Below are 13,426 nucleotides of genomic sequence, written 5' to 3'. Positions count from 1 at the left end.
CCTAGAAATCTGCAGGTTTGAATCGCCCAGAAGAACTGCGGGGTGGGGGGCTGCTTGGGAACACTTTAAAACATTGAATGGTGGGGGGATCCCTCAGATCCTGTCTAGCATGCCTACTATCAATTTCTGGAAGGGATAACCTTGCTGGGGGACTTTGCAAAAAATACAATGTCAGACGACAAGGAAGGGAAGGGAGAACAAACCCTCGCAGAGGGGGAGCCTTTTCCCCAACCAAAAACCTGCCAACTGTTGGGATCTGAAATGTCATACTCCTCAGGAGAAGAGGTGATGGAGATGCGGAACCACAAACCTCACTGGTCAATGGGCGTTGGAAAGAAAAGTGAGTGGGAAAAGAAAACAAGAATGGTGACCCTGAGACGAGGGCCCAACTAACCAGAATGGAAGCAGGAGGTGGAGAAATCCCTACACATAAGTGAAGAGAAAGGAAGTTGGGCACAGCACTCAAACTGGATCCTAGAGAAAGCTATCGACCTGATGAAAAGAACCCTCGGCTCCCTAGGGGAGGAGAATTCTGAGCCGCACCAGCACCTGGAGCTGCAGTTGGAGAGACACTGAGGGGGAATTTGAACCTGCAGTACCGGGGACATCCACTGATCCAGTAGCGACCACTTCAGCAACCCCCACTCTCCGCCGACCCGCAGTTGACGATCCGGATGGAAGACACGACGGATGACAAAGGCACCGATCCATTCAAAGACTCCCACCACTGGACGAAAAATTCAAGGGGGAGCCGACACACTTGGGGGTTTTCCTAACCCAAGTCCTCAACTACATGGAAGAATATGGCTGACACATCGCTAGCAACAAAGCCCGTATCCGGATGGTGCAATCTGCTCTGGCAACAAAGCCCGTATCCGAATCGTGCAATCTGCTCTGGCAACAAAGCCCGTATCCGGATCATGCAATCTGCTCTGGACGGACTGGCCACAGATTGGGTGGTGAATTTGCAGGACTCCGATGCCCCAGAGTTCAACGACTTCAACCATTTCACATCCTCTCTAAGAAGGCGATTTGAAGACCCCCTGGCTGATTGCAAAGCCCACAAAAGAATCAAAATGATGAGGCAAGGCAGACACCCAGTAGCCGAATATATGCAAGAATTCTGGGCCATTGCCAGCAAGCTGAACTGGCCGGAAGACATTCTCCTTAGCCATTTCAAAGATGGCATAAATTACGACCTATATGACACTTGCCTGCCCTGGGAGTACCCACTCCAACTTGACAAATGGTACGTCCTGGCAGATGAAGCAGAGATAGACCTACTGAAGAGGCACCACTGAGGAAAACAATGGAGCCACTCACCACCTAAGCCAATGCGTGAGAGCCAGCAAAGCTACCGGCTATGGCCAAGAAACCAATGGGCTGTTTCAAATGCAGGCGAGAGGGGCATCGGGCTGTAGAATACCGCTCAAAAGCTCCCCAGCACAACCCAGACAGATCACCGGCCAGCAAATCTGGGAAATCTCCATGTAAGCCAAAAGAATCTGCCATGAGAGTGATAGAGGCTGTGGAATCCCCAACCTCTGCCAAACATGGGGAAGGAACTCCAGCCTACACCACAGGACTGGTGGATGCCTCAGACGACAGCTCAGAGGACAAATCCCTGGTAAGTGGACCCATCACACCCATCCTCAAGACAGTGACTATATTAATTCCCTCCATGCCCGAAGCTATCAAGGTGAAAGCCTTAATAGACTGGTTGCACCCGCTGCCTTATTAGCCCAACACTAGTGGGGAATCTGGGCATTCCATTGAGGAGGCTAGATCAACCAATCACATTTGGCCAGTTAGATGACTCCATAGCAGGGGGAGTGCCAGCTACCCTAGCCACTTTACCAGTCGACCTATCCCTGGGGAACCATGAGGAAGACATAACGTTTGTAGTGACCCCATGCATGGAATGCCCGATGATCCTTGGGATGGAATGGTTAATGAAATAGAACCCCTGGGTAAATTGGAGAACGGCAGAAATCAATTTCCCGAAGGGGGACCTTACGGACTTAAAACCCCAAGGAGGAAATGGAAAGATTCATAAAAACCATAAAAACCTGGTTCATTGAGCCATCCAAGCCTAAAGTGGCCGCTCTGGTCCTCTTTAGAGAGAAGAAGGAAGGCTGTTTATGCTTATGTGTTGACTATCGCCTATTGAACACAATCAGTGAAAGCAACCTATACCCCTTACCCCTCATGAAGGACATGTTATCACACCTCTTGAAAGGAATTTTTTTTACTACACTAGATCTAAGAGAAAGATCTAGAAAGCACACAAGAAAGCAACTGCAAAGTTTCCTGGGCTTTGCAAACTTTTACCACCAATTCATCCCCTCATTTGCCCAGATAGCTCTGCCCCTCACGAACATATTAAAAATGAAGGGAGTATCCTCAGTAAAGGACATTAGAATTAAGGAAGGGGATGAATGGAAAACCACATTTAATTGCCCTATGAGGTGACACCAGTTCAAAGTTTTGCCATTTGGATTACAAGGGACCCCCGCAGCATTTATGCAATTAATCAACAAGCTACTAAGGGAGCACCTATTTAAGGGGGTCCTGGTTTATCTAGACGACATCCTTATCTTCACCGAAACAGAAGAGGAACATGTCAACCTAGTCAGAGCGGTTTTAAAGAAACTGCGAGCTGTCCACCTATATGCCAAATTATCGAATTGTGAATTCCACCAGGAAAGGATAGACTACCCGGGTTATTGCATATGCCCACAGGGCATTGAAATGGACCCAGAGAAGGTCAGAGCAGTATTAGAATGGGCACCACCTCACACAAGAAAGCAACTGCAAAGTTTCCTGGGCTTTGCAAACTTTTACCACCAATTCATCCCCTCATTTGCCCAGATAGCTCTGCCCCTCACGAACGTATTAAAAATGAAGGGAGTATCCTCAGTAAAGCCTAGCCAGCCACTAAAATGGACAATGGAATGCCAAGCGGCATTTGAGAGATTAAAGAGACTCTTCTGCAGAACCAATACTGAGGCACCCAGACATGGATAAGCCCTTCGTAATACAGGTGGGTGCAAGTGATGTGGCAGTGGGTGCTGTACTGTTACAAAAAAACGATGAAGGGGTATTGCAACCCTGCGCATATACATCCAAGAAACTCACCTAAATGGAACAACGCTGGCCTGTGTGGGAGAAAGAGGCATACGGGATACGTTGGTCATTACTTACATGGTACCAGTTCCTTGAAGGGAATAAAATCCCTTTTCAGGTGTGGACACAACACAAAAATCTGGAAGCCTTTAAAATACCCAGGAAGCTCAACCCCAAGCAAGCCTGCTGGTCCCAACATTTTCACCAATTCCACTTTACGCTCAAGCATTTGCCGGGGGGAAAGAACTTGCCCCAATATAACAGCACGCGAGCCACTGATTCTAAACCACAGTAACTACTAGAGCCCAAGCTAAATTAAAACCGCAGCTTGGTAGTCAAACCGGAATTGAATTCCGGAAAACTTTGGAAACAGATGAATGGTACCAGAAAAATAGACACATGTGCACAATTAAAGATGGACTGCCTTGGGTGGGGGGAAAGTTATATATACCAACCACCCATAGGGTCACATTCATGCAGCTTTGCTATGACACAAAATCAGCAGGGCATTTTGATTTGTAAAAACATTACACTTAATTAAAAGGCAATTTTGGTGGCCATCCATGAAAAAGGACATAGAAAGTTATGTGGCCAGCTGCCCAACGTGCGTTACTGCAAAGAGGTTGCAAGGGAAATCACCTGGACTGTTACAAACAGTGGCAAATCCCTCAACCCCCTGGAAGGAAATAGCCATGGATTTCATAGTGAAATTATCAGAAAGTAATGGGAATACTGTAATCTGGACAGACACGGATGTGTTTTCCAAACAGGTGAAATTTATCTTTTGCCAAAAGATTCCCACCGCAAAAGCCTTAGCAAAACTATTCATGCAGCATATTTACAGATTACATGGGGCACCACAACGCATCATATCTGATAGGGGAATGCAATTTACATCGGCATTTTGGAAGGAATTTTTATCCCTTTTAGGAACCACTCAGGGACTGACATCTAGTCATCATCCTCAAGGGAATGGTCAATCAGAGAAATCTAACTCAGTACTTCAGCAATATTTAAGATGCTTTATTAATTTCCAGCAAACAAATTGGACAGACCTACGATATTTTTCGGACCATAAGACGCACCTGACCATAAGACGCACCCAGTTTTTAGAGCAGGAAAACAAGGAAAAAAATATTCTGAAACAAATAGTACCGGTATACTAAAACAGGGCTTTTCAACCTTTTCATCCATTGTACCACTTTTAGGACAAAGCAATGTCCGAGTACCGCCAGTGGCCCAGCAAGGTGTCAAAAACTTGACCCCCTCAAAAAAGGAAAAAAAATGATACAGGTAGTCCTCGACTTACAATGATTCACTTAGTGACTGTTCAAAATTATGACAGCACTGAAAAAAGTGACATGACCATTTTTCACACTTATGACCGTTGCAGCATCCCCAGGGTCATGTGACTTACATTCGGATGCTTGGCAATCAATTCATATTTATGATGGTCACATTGTTCCAGGGTCATGTGATCGCCTTTTGCAACCTTCTGACAAGCAAAGTTAGTGGGGAAACCAGGTTCACTTAACAATCATGTTACTAATTTAATTTCTCTCTCCCCTTCTCTTTCTCTCCCTTTTTCCCCCAGCCTTTCTTTCTCCTCTCTCTCCCTCTTTCTCTCTCTCCCTTTCTCTCCCTTTCCCTCTTTCTCTCCCTATTTTCTTTCCCTCTATTTCTCCCTTTCTCTCTCCCTCTATTTCCCTCGCTCTTTTTTTCTCCTTGTCTCTCCCTCTTTCTTTCTCTCTCCCCCTCTATTTCTCTCCCTTTCTTTCTTGTTCTCTCTCCCTCTCTCCCTCCCTTTCTTTTTCCTTCTCTCTCCCCCTCTCTTTCTCTCCCTATTTCTTTCTCCTCTCTCTCTCTCCCTCTCTCTTTCTATTTCTCTCCCTCTCCCATTGTCCCTTCCTTTTTTCCTTCCTTCCTTTCCTCCCTCTTTGTCCTTCCCTCCCCACGTTAGAGCAGTACCCATGTAGGCGGCCCTGCGGCCTGGCTTTCTCTTGCAGAAAGCAAGCTGAAATGGAGCGAGGGATATTGACAGGAACGCGAATTGGCCGATCTCACGCTCCTGCAATCTCCCTCGCTCGATTTCAGCTTCCCTTGCTACAAGTGAAAGCAGGCTGAAATGGAGCAAGGGAGATTGCAGCAGCGCGGGATCGGCCAATTCACGTTCCTGGCAATCTCCCTCGCTCCCTTTTCAGCCTGCTTTCTCTTGTAGCAAGGGAAGCTGAAACCGAGCGAGGGAGATTGCAGGAGCGTGAGATCGGCGTTTCTCAGCACGTGCCAATTCGCGCTCCTGGCAATCTCCCTTGCTTTCCACTTGCGGAGGTTGGGGCTGGCCATACGGATCACCTTCGGACCATAAGACACACCCTCGTTGGGGGGAAAAGTGCGTCTTATGGTCCGAAAAATACGGTAATCCTTTTTGCAGAAGCTGCCTATAATAATGTAGTGCACTCCAGCACAGGTTACACTCCTTTTCGAATAGCTACCAGTCAAAGTTTCAACCCCATGCCAGAACTAATCCCAAACAAACCAGTAATGCCATCACTGAAAGAATGGATAGAACAATTACAAAACACCTGGCCAAGAAAAGCCCTAGACGAAGCTAGGCAAGCATATAAAGCACAAGCAGATAAAAAAAGAATTGAACTCACATTCATTATAGGTGAAATGGTATATTTCTCTACAAAATACCTAAAATCCTTACAACCCTGTACAAAACTTGGACCAAAATATATAGGACCTTTTCCAATTAAAGGAATCTTAAACCCAATAACAGTAGAATTAGAATTACCCCAAAATCTTGGACAAATACACCCAATTTTTCACTGCAGCTTGCTGAAAAGAGAACATTACAGCCAAAAATCCCACCATCACCACCTCCAGTCATGGTGGAATGAGAGCAACACTTTGAAATAAAAGAAATCCTAGACTCTAGAACAGACATGTCAAACCAAAGGGGCCGGATCCAGCCCGTGAAGTAGTTTCATGTGGCCCGCGAAGCCATCCTGGAAACAGTGAGGGAATGGCCCCCACTGCCTTGGCCTTGGCCCAGAGACCCTCCTTCTGCCAGAGACCCTCAGATCTGTCCCACTCCTGCCCAGGCCCCCATAGGCACCCTTGATGCGAATGATGTAGAGCTGGCCATGCCCACCCAGTAGGCCATACACCCACCCAGTAGGCCATGCCCACCCTGGCCATACCCACCTGGCCCCTTGAGGGCAACCGCAATGCTGATGCGGCCCTCAATGAAATTGAGTTTGACACCCCTGCTGTAGAAGATATCATGGGACAACTCAATACCTAGTAGCATGCAAACACTTTCCCTCCTCACAAAATGAGCGGGTCCATAAACGTCATGTAAAAGCCCCAAAGCTATTAAAAAAGTTTCATACAGAGTATCCTAACAAGCCAGACTAACTTTTGTTTGTTTTCTTTATAGGTGGATCTCTCTTATTTTTATGGGTGGCAGTATGTCAGAATCCAGTTGTATTTGGTTTCTATCTATTTTCTCTGATGTAAAACCAATTCTTACTATCTCTTGGATTCTGTCATACTACTAAGGGGGAGGGGGGTATGCATAGGGGTTTTACTACTTTCACTTCCTCTATTCACTACAAAGTAACCTTTTGTTGATTCACTTCGGGTCTGCTAACCATAACAATGTGGCCATCTGCCTTTCATACTATGCCCCTCTGAACTTCTCTTTACCGGCAGCGAGTGGGGAAAAAGGGGGGGAGATGCAACACCTGGGATCTGGGTAAAGAGAGGATTAAATTATCGTGCTGATGGAGCCGGACTGATGTTCTCTTTCTTGGAGTTAACACCTAGAAATCTGCCATTTTGAATTGCCCAGAAGAACTGTGGGGTAGGGGGCTGCTTGGGAACACTTTAAAACATTGAATGGTGGGGGGATCCCTCAGATCCTGTCTAACATGCCTACTGTCAATTTCTCTTAATAAAAATTCCTGTTGGAAGAGACCGTTTCCAAGAGTTCTGTTTTCTTAAGATGTAGATTGAAGTGGCTCCTTACAATAATCTCTCTATTTTGGATTTTGTAGTTACCCTGTGTCTATTGTGCCAAGTCATCCGTCTATTGAAAAAACTTGCAGAAGCTTCCTTCTCTTATTTTATGTATGTCTCCCATAACTAATATTTTGTTCTCTCTCCCTTTCAATGAACATTGGAAAAATCTTTTGTAAAATTATTTTTGGGTTTTATTAGGAGCATAAATGGAAGCTAATGTACAATTTTGACTTCATTCCTAAGTTTCAGGATCAAGATTCTTTCTGTTTTGTCTTTCAACTGGTCCATTATTTCCCAAACTACTGATTAAAAAAATTAACTTGCAATTCCAGTTTTCTTAATCTTTAGTCTTTCCTGTAGCTAAATACTGTTGTTCCAATAGGCATGAGCTATTTTTATACATGGTTCTTCCAAACAAACTATATGTTAGGCACAAAGGATCAGGATCTCATATTAAGTTGCAGTTCAGAATATTTAATGTTGAAATCTATACACAAGAATGTAGTTCAACTAACAGCATTAAATTGGTGTTAGATAAGGGTCAACGGCATTCAGTGGGGGCTGGACTTGAATCGCTTGTGACAACTCTAAGCTGATGACACATTTAACTCCTCCACCACCCAGCTTGCCTGCTCTTCTCCTACACTAGAGGTAGGCAATTATTTTCCCAAGTTGCCACATAAGAAATTGGGACTATTATGGAGGGCTAAACCAATACACTGAACTTAATTTTGCCACTCTTGTCCATATGTTGAGGAAGAGGGAGTGTGGAGCCTCATCTTACCTCAGCCCAGCTGTTGCTCTTCTGCTATAGATACAGAAAAGCTCTGTCTCTCGCCAGTCAACAAAAGGACTGCACTCAGCTTGTTTTCCCACCCCTTGCAGAGTGCTTACTAACTTCCAAATGACCTAACACAGGTTGGACAAAGACAGCCAAAAAGCCAGATGTGGCCCAGATGTTGTAAAATGCCCAGATCTATCCTACACAATAGCAGCTTTTCAATTCATTAAGTTAATAAATGTGTTAATAATTTATTACATATTTTAATTTCTTTAATTTTACATTTATTTATTTAGTTTAATCCATCAAAACAATGTGCTCTTATTTTTATTTTTATTTAGCACTGCTGCTATATCTGATTTTTTTATTATGTCTTCATGTTATGGAACATTCCTTATTCAAAAGATATAATTCTTTAAGCAAGGAGGAGACTTCTGAAGTTATCTTTATGGTTACTTTTTTAGTATCTGTAAAGGCTTCCAAGGCGAATGGGGTTTCCCATCTGCATCTTGTATAGCTCTCAAATATGCCAATGATCCACCTTTGGGTTCATTCCAATAAAAATATTGTCAGTGTGGTGAATGATTATATATATTTATCAACTATATGCACTCTCCATTTCACTGTTTAGGTGACTCTGTGCAGTTTACAAAAACCAAAAATCCTTACAAAAAAAGGTTAAAAAGATAGCTCACACTCAAGTCACCAACCACCCCCAGGGTTTTGTTCCAGTCCTGGATCCCCATGCAACTTTCCAGGTCTTCAAACACTTCCAGAAGGCCAGAAGAGTGAGGGCCAAAATGTTCCATAGGGTAGGGATATATATTTAATGGTTTAATTTAATTTTTATTTACAGTACAAGGCTTTACAATACTTTTTTTTCTTTTGTGTAGTTTTTATTTCTCATGCTCCTTTTTGTGATGCTTGGATTTGCAGGGCCAAGAAGATTCAAGCAGAGGATCAGATAATTCTAGTTATGATGAAGCACTCTCCCCCACATCACCAGGACCTCTTTCAGTGAGATCTAGTCATGGGGAGCGAGATCTTGTCAATTCGAATATGACTCAGCCCATTTCTGACTTGCATGGTATCAATCCAGTTTTCCTGTCCAGCAATCCTACCCGCTGGAGTGTAGAGGAAGTATATGAGTTCATTGCATCCCTACAAGGCAAGTCTGATATCTTCTCTGCCATGCCCTGAAGAGAAGTAATGGGGTAAATGGCTGTGTATTGGACAGCTAAATATTGGCATGAATAAGGTATTGGTTGATTTGAAATAGTAACTGTATTGGGCATGACATTCTCCTATGTTGTGTGAAAGACCGGAGTTTCCTGCTTTGGTGCTGCCTCTTTCTCAGGTTCAGGATGACATTTAGCAAACTCCTAACTTCTCCCTCTAAAAATATTGGAGCTGGGCAAAGGGAAGTAAAAGAGGAGGCAGTTCACAAAAGGAACCTTCCACACAATTGTTACTGTTGGAGAAATCTTACACTTAAGATAGGTCTTAGATATATTTGCCTATATCCAGGAACTCTGAAAATGGATTTTCTTTATTTATCCTTTTATCCTTTTTTTTTATACATAACTCAAGGCAGCAAACATACCTAACTATGTTTTAATATACCAAAATGGCTTTATCTCATTAAATTCTGGTTTTGTCAGTGAAACTAAGGAAGCATTATCTATGCTTCCCATTTCTGTATGAATATAATACAGAAACTTTGCAGGGGTATTAGGATAATTAATCAGAATAGAGCTGGAAGGGACTTTGGAGATCTTTTAGTCCAACCCCCTGCTCAACCCCCTATACCAGACATGTCAAACTTGTGATGTCATGTGATGTCGCATGACGTATCAGAGCTTTTTCCCCATTGCTGGCAATGGGGTGGGTGCGGTTTCATCGCGATGCATCCGGCCCGTAGGCCGGCAGTTTGACACCCCTGCCCTATACCATTTCATATAAGTGGCTGTCGTCTTTTCTTAAAAATTTAGTGATGAAGCACCTATAATTCTGATGGCAAGTTGTTCCACTGATTAATTGTCCTTGCTGTTAGGAAGTTTCTCCTTAATTCCAGGTTGCTTCTCTTTTTGATTAGTTTCCATCCAGTTTCTTGTCTTGCCTTCTGGTGCTTTGGAAAATAAATTGACCACCTCTTCTTTGTGGCAGCCCCTCAAATACTGGAATACTGCTGCCATGTCCCCCCTAGCCCCCTTTTTTTCCTGCACTGGCTATACTCAATTCCTGTAACCAGTGGTGGGATTCAAATATGTGAACAACCAGTTCTCTGTGTGGATGCCACTTCTGGAAGTCCATTCTGGGCCTGGGCAACAAAAAATTAGCTACCGGTTCTGCCGAAGTGGTACGAACTGGCTGAAAGCCACCACTGCCTGTAACTGTTCTTCATGTTTTTATCTCCAGGCCCTTAATCATCTTAGTTGCTGTTTGCACTTTTTCCAAAGTCTCAACATCTTTTTTTGTAATGTGGTATCCAAAACTGGATATAGTATTCCAGGTGTGGTCTTACTAAGGATTTATAAAGCGGTACTAATACTTCACATGATTTTGATTCTATGCCTCTGTTTATTTAACCAAGGATTGTATTAGCTTTTTTGGCATGCTGCCGCACACTGCTGACTCATGTTTAAGTAATTGTCCATTAGAACTCCAAGGTCCTTCTCATAGTTACTGTTTTTAGCCAGATTTAGATACATTATAAGATATGTGAGTCACAGCAGGTGGAAGCACCTAATGAGGTGCTAATATCTGTAAACTGAGTCAGGCCTGGATGGGAGAATACTAAATCCCAGGGTGGTAGATCAGACTGGGAAATAAAAAAGGAAGCATCCTAGAAGGCATCAATGGCAAACCATTCCTTCATTATTCCCAAGAAAACTATTATATTGAAGAAATCAAGTTTGACTCAAGTCTTTTTAAATCAGGTTGAACATAAAACACTGATTCTTACAAATATCGAGTTACTGTATAAACACTATTAAGTATGTGTATTGTTTCTATTTCTCATAAAATTTTCTTTGGTACTTGAATCTGTTAGGCTGCCAGGAGATTGCAGAGGAATTTCGTTCCCAGGAAATAGATGGCCAGGCCCTGCTTCTGCTAAAAGAAGAACATCTCATGAGTGCCATGAATATCAAATTGGGTCCAGCTCTCAAAATCTGTGCCAAAATCAACATTCTCAAAGAGACCTAACACTGGAATCCATTTTATTTTCTTTCCTAGCTGGAATGAATACACTAAATGGAAGAAAATTTTTCTCGTGCAAGCCTGTATCATGATGATACTTGGGGGAGGAACAACTCCCTTGGAGACCTTGAAACATGTCGTCAGAAGCATAGAATATCTTCTGCTCTGCTATGAATTCTTCCTGAGGGAAAAAGGCAAATAAAAATTCTGTGCTGCAGCTGCTGTGAGTCCTTCCTGTCAAGTTGCTGGATTCTCACATTTCTCTCCCTATAGAAATCGTTCTTTCTACATGATTTCAATTTTCATGGGACCAATTGGTACTGAATCTTTTCTCTTGCTAAAGGCTTCTATTTGGAACAGTAAAGAACTAAGTTTTAAATGACAACTTTTCTAATTGAAGTGTTGATTGAAGGTAAGTAGTAAAGTGACTTCATACAGAATACTAGAGGGAACGTTAATTGAACATTAAAGAAGAGTTGGCCCAGGTCTAATGGGATACTCCAGAAGACATTACTTCTGATAATACCATCAGAGGGTTTAAAGATTTTTAATTCCATTTGTGTCTCTTGTGGGGTTTGGCGAAAAATTACTCAAGAGCCAAAGGAGAATCCAACTCTGTTGAAACTCCAAGTGTTCCATCCTGCTTTTAAAAAAATTGTCTTCTTTGGTTTTGTATCTTACCCTTTTCCTTATGAGAGATCATATGGGACAAACTTTCTGCTATCAGGTTTGTATCTTCTGTCCAAAGCCTGTTTATTTTTGTTTAATAAGCAAATTATTCAGTAAAAGGAATGCTTCATATATAACATTGCAATCTTCCTGTTGTCTGATTTTTCTCACCAATTTTTGCACAATCGGGTTTGCAGCTTGTTTTGGATTCTCACAAGCTCTTTTGTTATTGCTCCGGAATTTAAATTTTAGAAATAATTTTCTGATCTATTTGTAAAAGTAAAATGTATATCCATACAAAATCTTTAAATCTTTTAATTTAGATCCCTGTTCTGGAATCTACACATCTTCAAATGAATTTTTATTCTAACAATTTAGAATAATATTTAATTTCCTTGTTCTGACAATATATTTGAAACAAACTTATAAAGCTATATGTTTAATTTGAGTAATTATTTCAAAATATCACTGTCTCAGGAATAGACTTAGATAACAGGGGCTTTTTGATAGATGATTTTCCACTCCTTCCCTTCTACTTATAGTGTAGTATAATGTTAACCCCTCAGAGGCCACCAAAGCCCAGGCCCTCCCAGCCCTGCTCCCTTCTGTCACGCTCTGCAGCTGCGCTCTCAAGGTGTTAGTAAAGTGTCTCTTCTAGCAGAGCTCACACAAAGTGAGGAGGTGGCAGACTCTTGTCGTCAAAAAGAACAAAGATGACCAGCCCCTAGCCCCAATAGTCAATACGTGGTGGTGTTTAACAGCTCCAGGCAGTCATAGCAGCAATAGTCAATGATTTCCCAGTGACCGTTTGGAAACAAATGGGGTGGGGAAAACCCTGGCTCCAGGCAGCGATAGGAACACGAACAAAGGTAATCAGCACTCTGCAGTAACAGCTCGTCCCTCAGGTAACAGCTCGTCCCTCATTAAACAATGTCTAAAACTTGCAGAAGTAGCAATAATCAAAATTTGGATGGTCGCTAGTCTCCAAAGCAGCAACAACCAGCCTCTCCTTCTCTTCTGTTGTTGCTCGCAGTATCAGGTTTCGTTGGTGTCAAACCCCTCCCCCCTGTCCTTTATTGTTAAAATCTGAATTTAAGTAGCCCCAGCAACTTTTCTCTCTCCTCTCTCTTTTGCCTCTGCTTGGGATATCCCCCCTGTGAAAGAAAGCAGTAAAATTCCACCTCTCTCTGTCTCTCTCTCTCCTTTCCCCCTCCTTCACAGAAAGGGATCAGCTTAAAACCTCCAATCCCTGTTCAACTTCACCTGGTCTCTCTCCGACCACAGCACTAACAACCATCCACACCCCCTTTCTTTCCTCCTTTTTCTTTCCTTCCACCCGATCCATGCCCACCTCCCCCCCAAACCAGCAGCAGCTGTTTGAGCTTCCGTCTCCCTGGCCAGGCTCCTGCAAAGCCTTTCAGCCAGCCCCGCTACACACTCCCCCCACCTAAGCAGTTTCTTTGTTTCCCTAAAGAATAGGGAATTTTCTGCTAAACATCTATATTATCCAGGAGCGAATCAACCTTCATTACACAGTAAACATCACTTTCTCTCTATGCTATGGCCTGGGGCATGGTATGTTAATACCTTCACCAGATGTATCACCTGTCTTGGACTCTG

General features: G+C 43.1%; 2 protein-coding genes and 1 long non-coding RNA gene across 4 annotated transcripts in view; 1 reads left to right on the top strand and 2 right to left on the bottom strand.

Moving 5' to 3' along the window:
* Positions 1-12,243, top strand: part of PHC1 (polyhomeotic homolog 1) — a 153,188-nt gene extending 140,945 nt beyond the window's left edge. For both annotated transcript variants that reach the window (XM_083354459.1, XM_083354458.1), the window contains exons 14-15: positions 8,873-9,104; positions 10,989-12,243. In XM_083354459.1, coding sequence (XP_083210585.1) covers positions 8,873-9,104; positions 10,989-11,143 — 387 coding nt within the window. In that variant the 3' untranslated portion in view covers positions 11,144-12,243. The remainder of the gene's footprint in view (positions 1-8,872; positions 9,105-10,988) is intronic.
* LOC310635498 overlaps positions 1-13,426 on the bottom strand; it is an 838,887-nt gene that overhangs the window by 405,529 nt on the left and 419,932 nt on the right. The gene's annotated exons all lie outside the window — the stretch shown is intronic.
* M6PR (mannose-6-phosphate receptor, cation dependent) overlaps positions 1-13,426 on the bottom strand; it is an 81,199-nt gene that overhangs the window by 8,264 nt on the left and 59,509 nt on the right. The window lies entirely within an intron of this gene.

The sequence above is a fragment of the Vipera ursinii genome (genome assembly GCF_947247035.1).
Source record: "Vipera ursinii genome assembly, chromosome: 2".
NCBI classification, from domain to species: domain Eukaryota; kingdom Metazoa; phylum Chordata; class Lepidosauria; order Squamata; family Viperidae; genus Vipera; species Vipera ursinii.
This window is presented reverse-complemented; position numbering and strand designations above follow the sequence as displayed.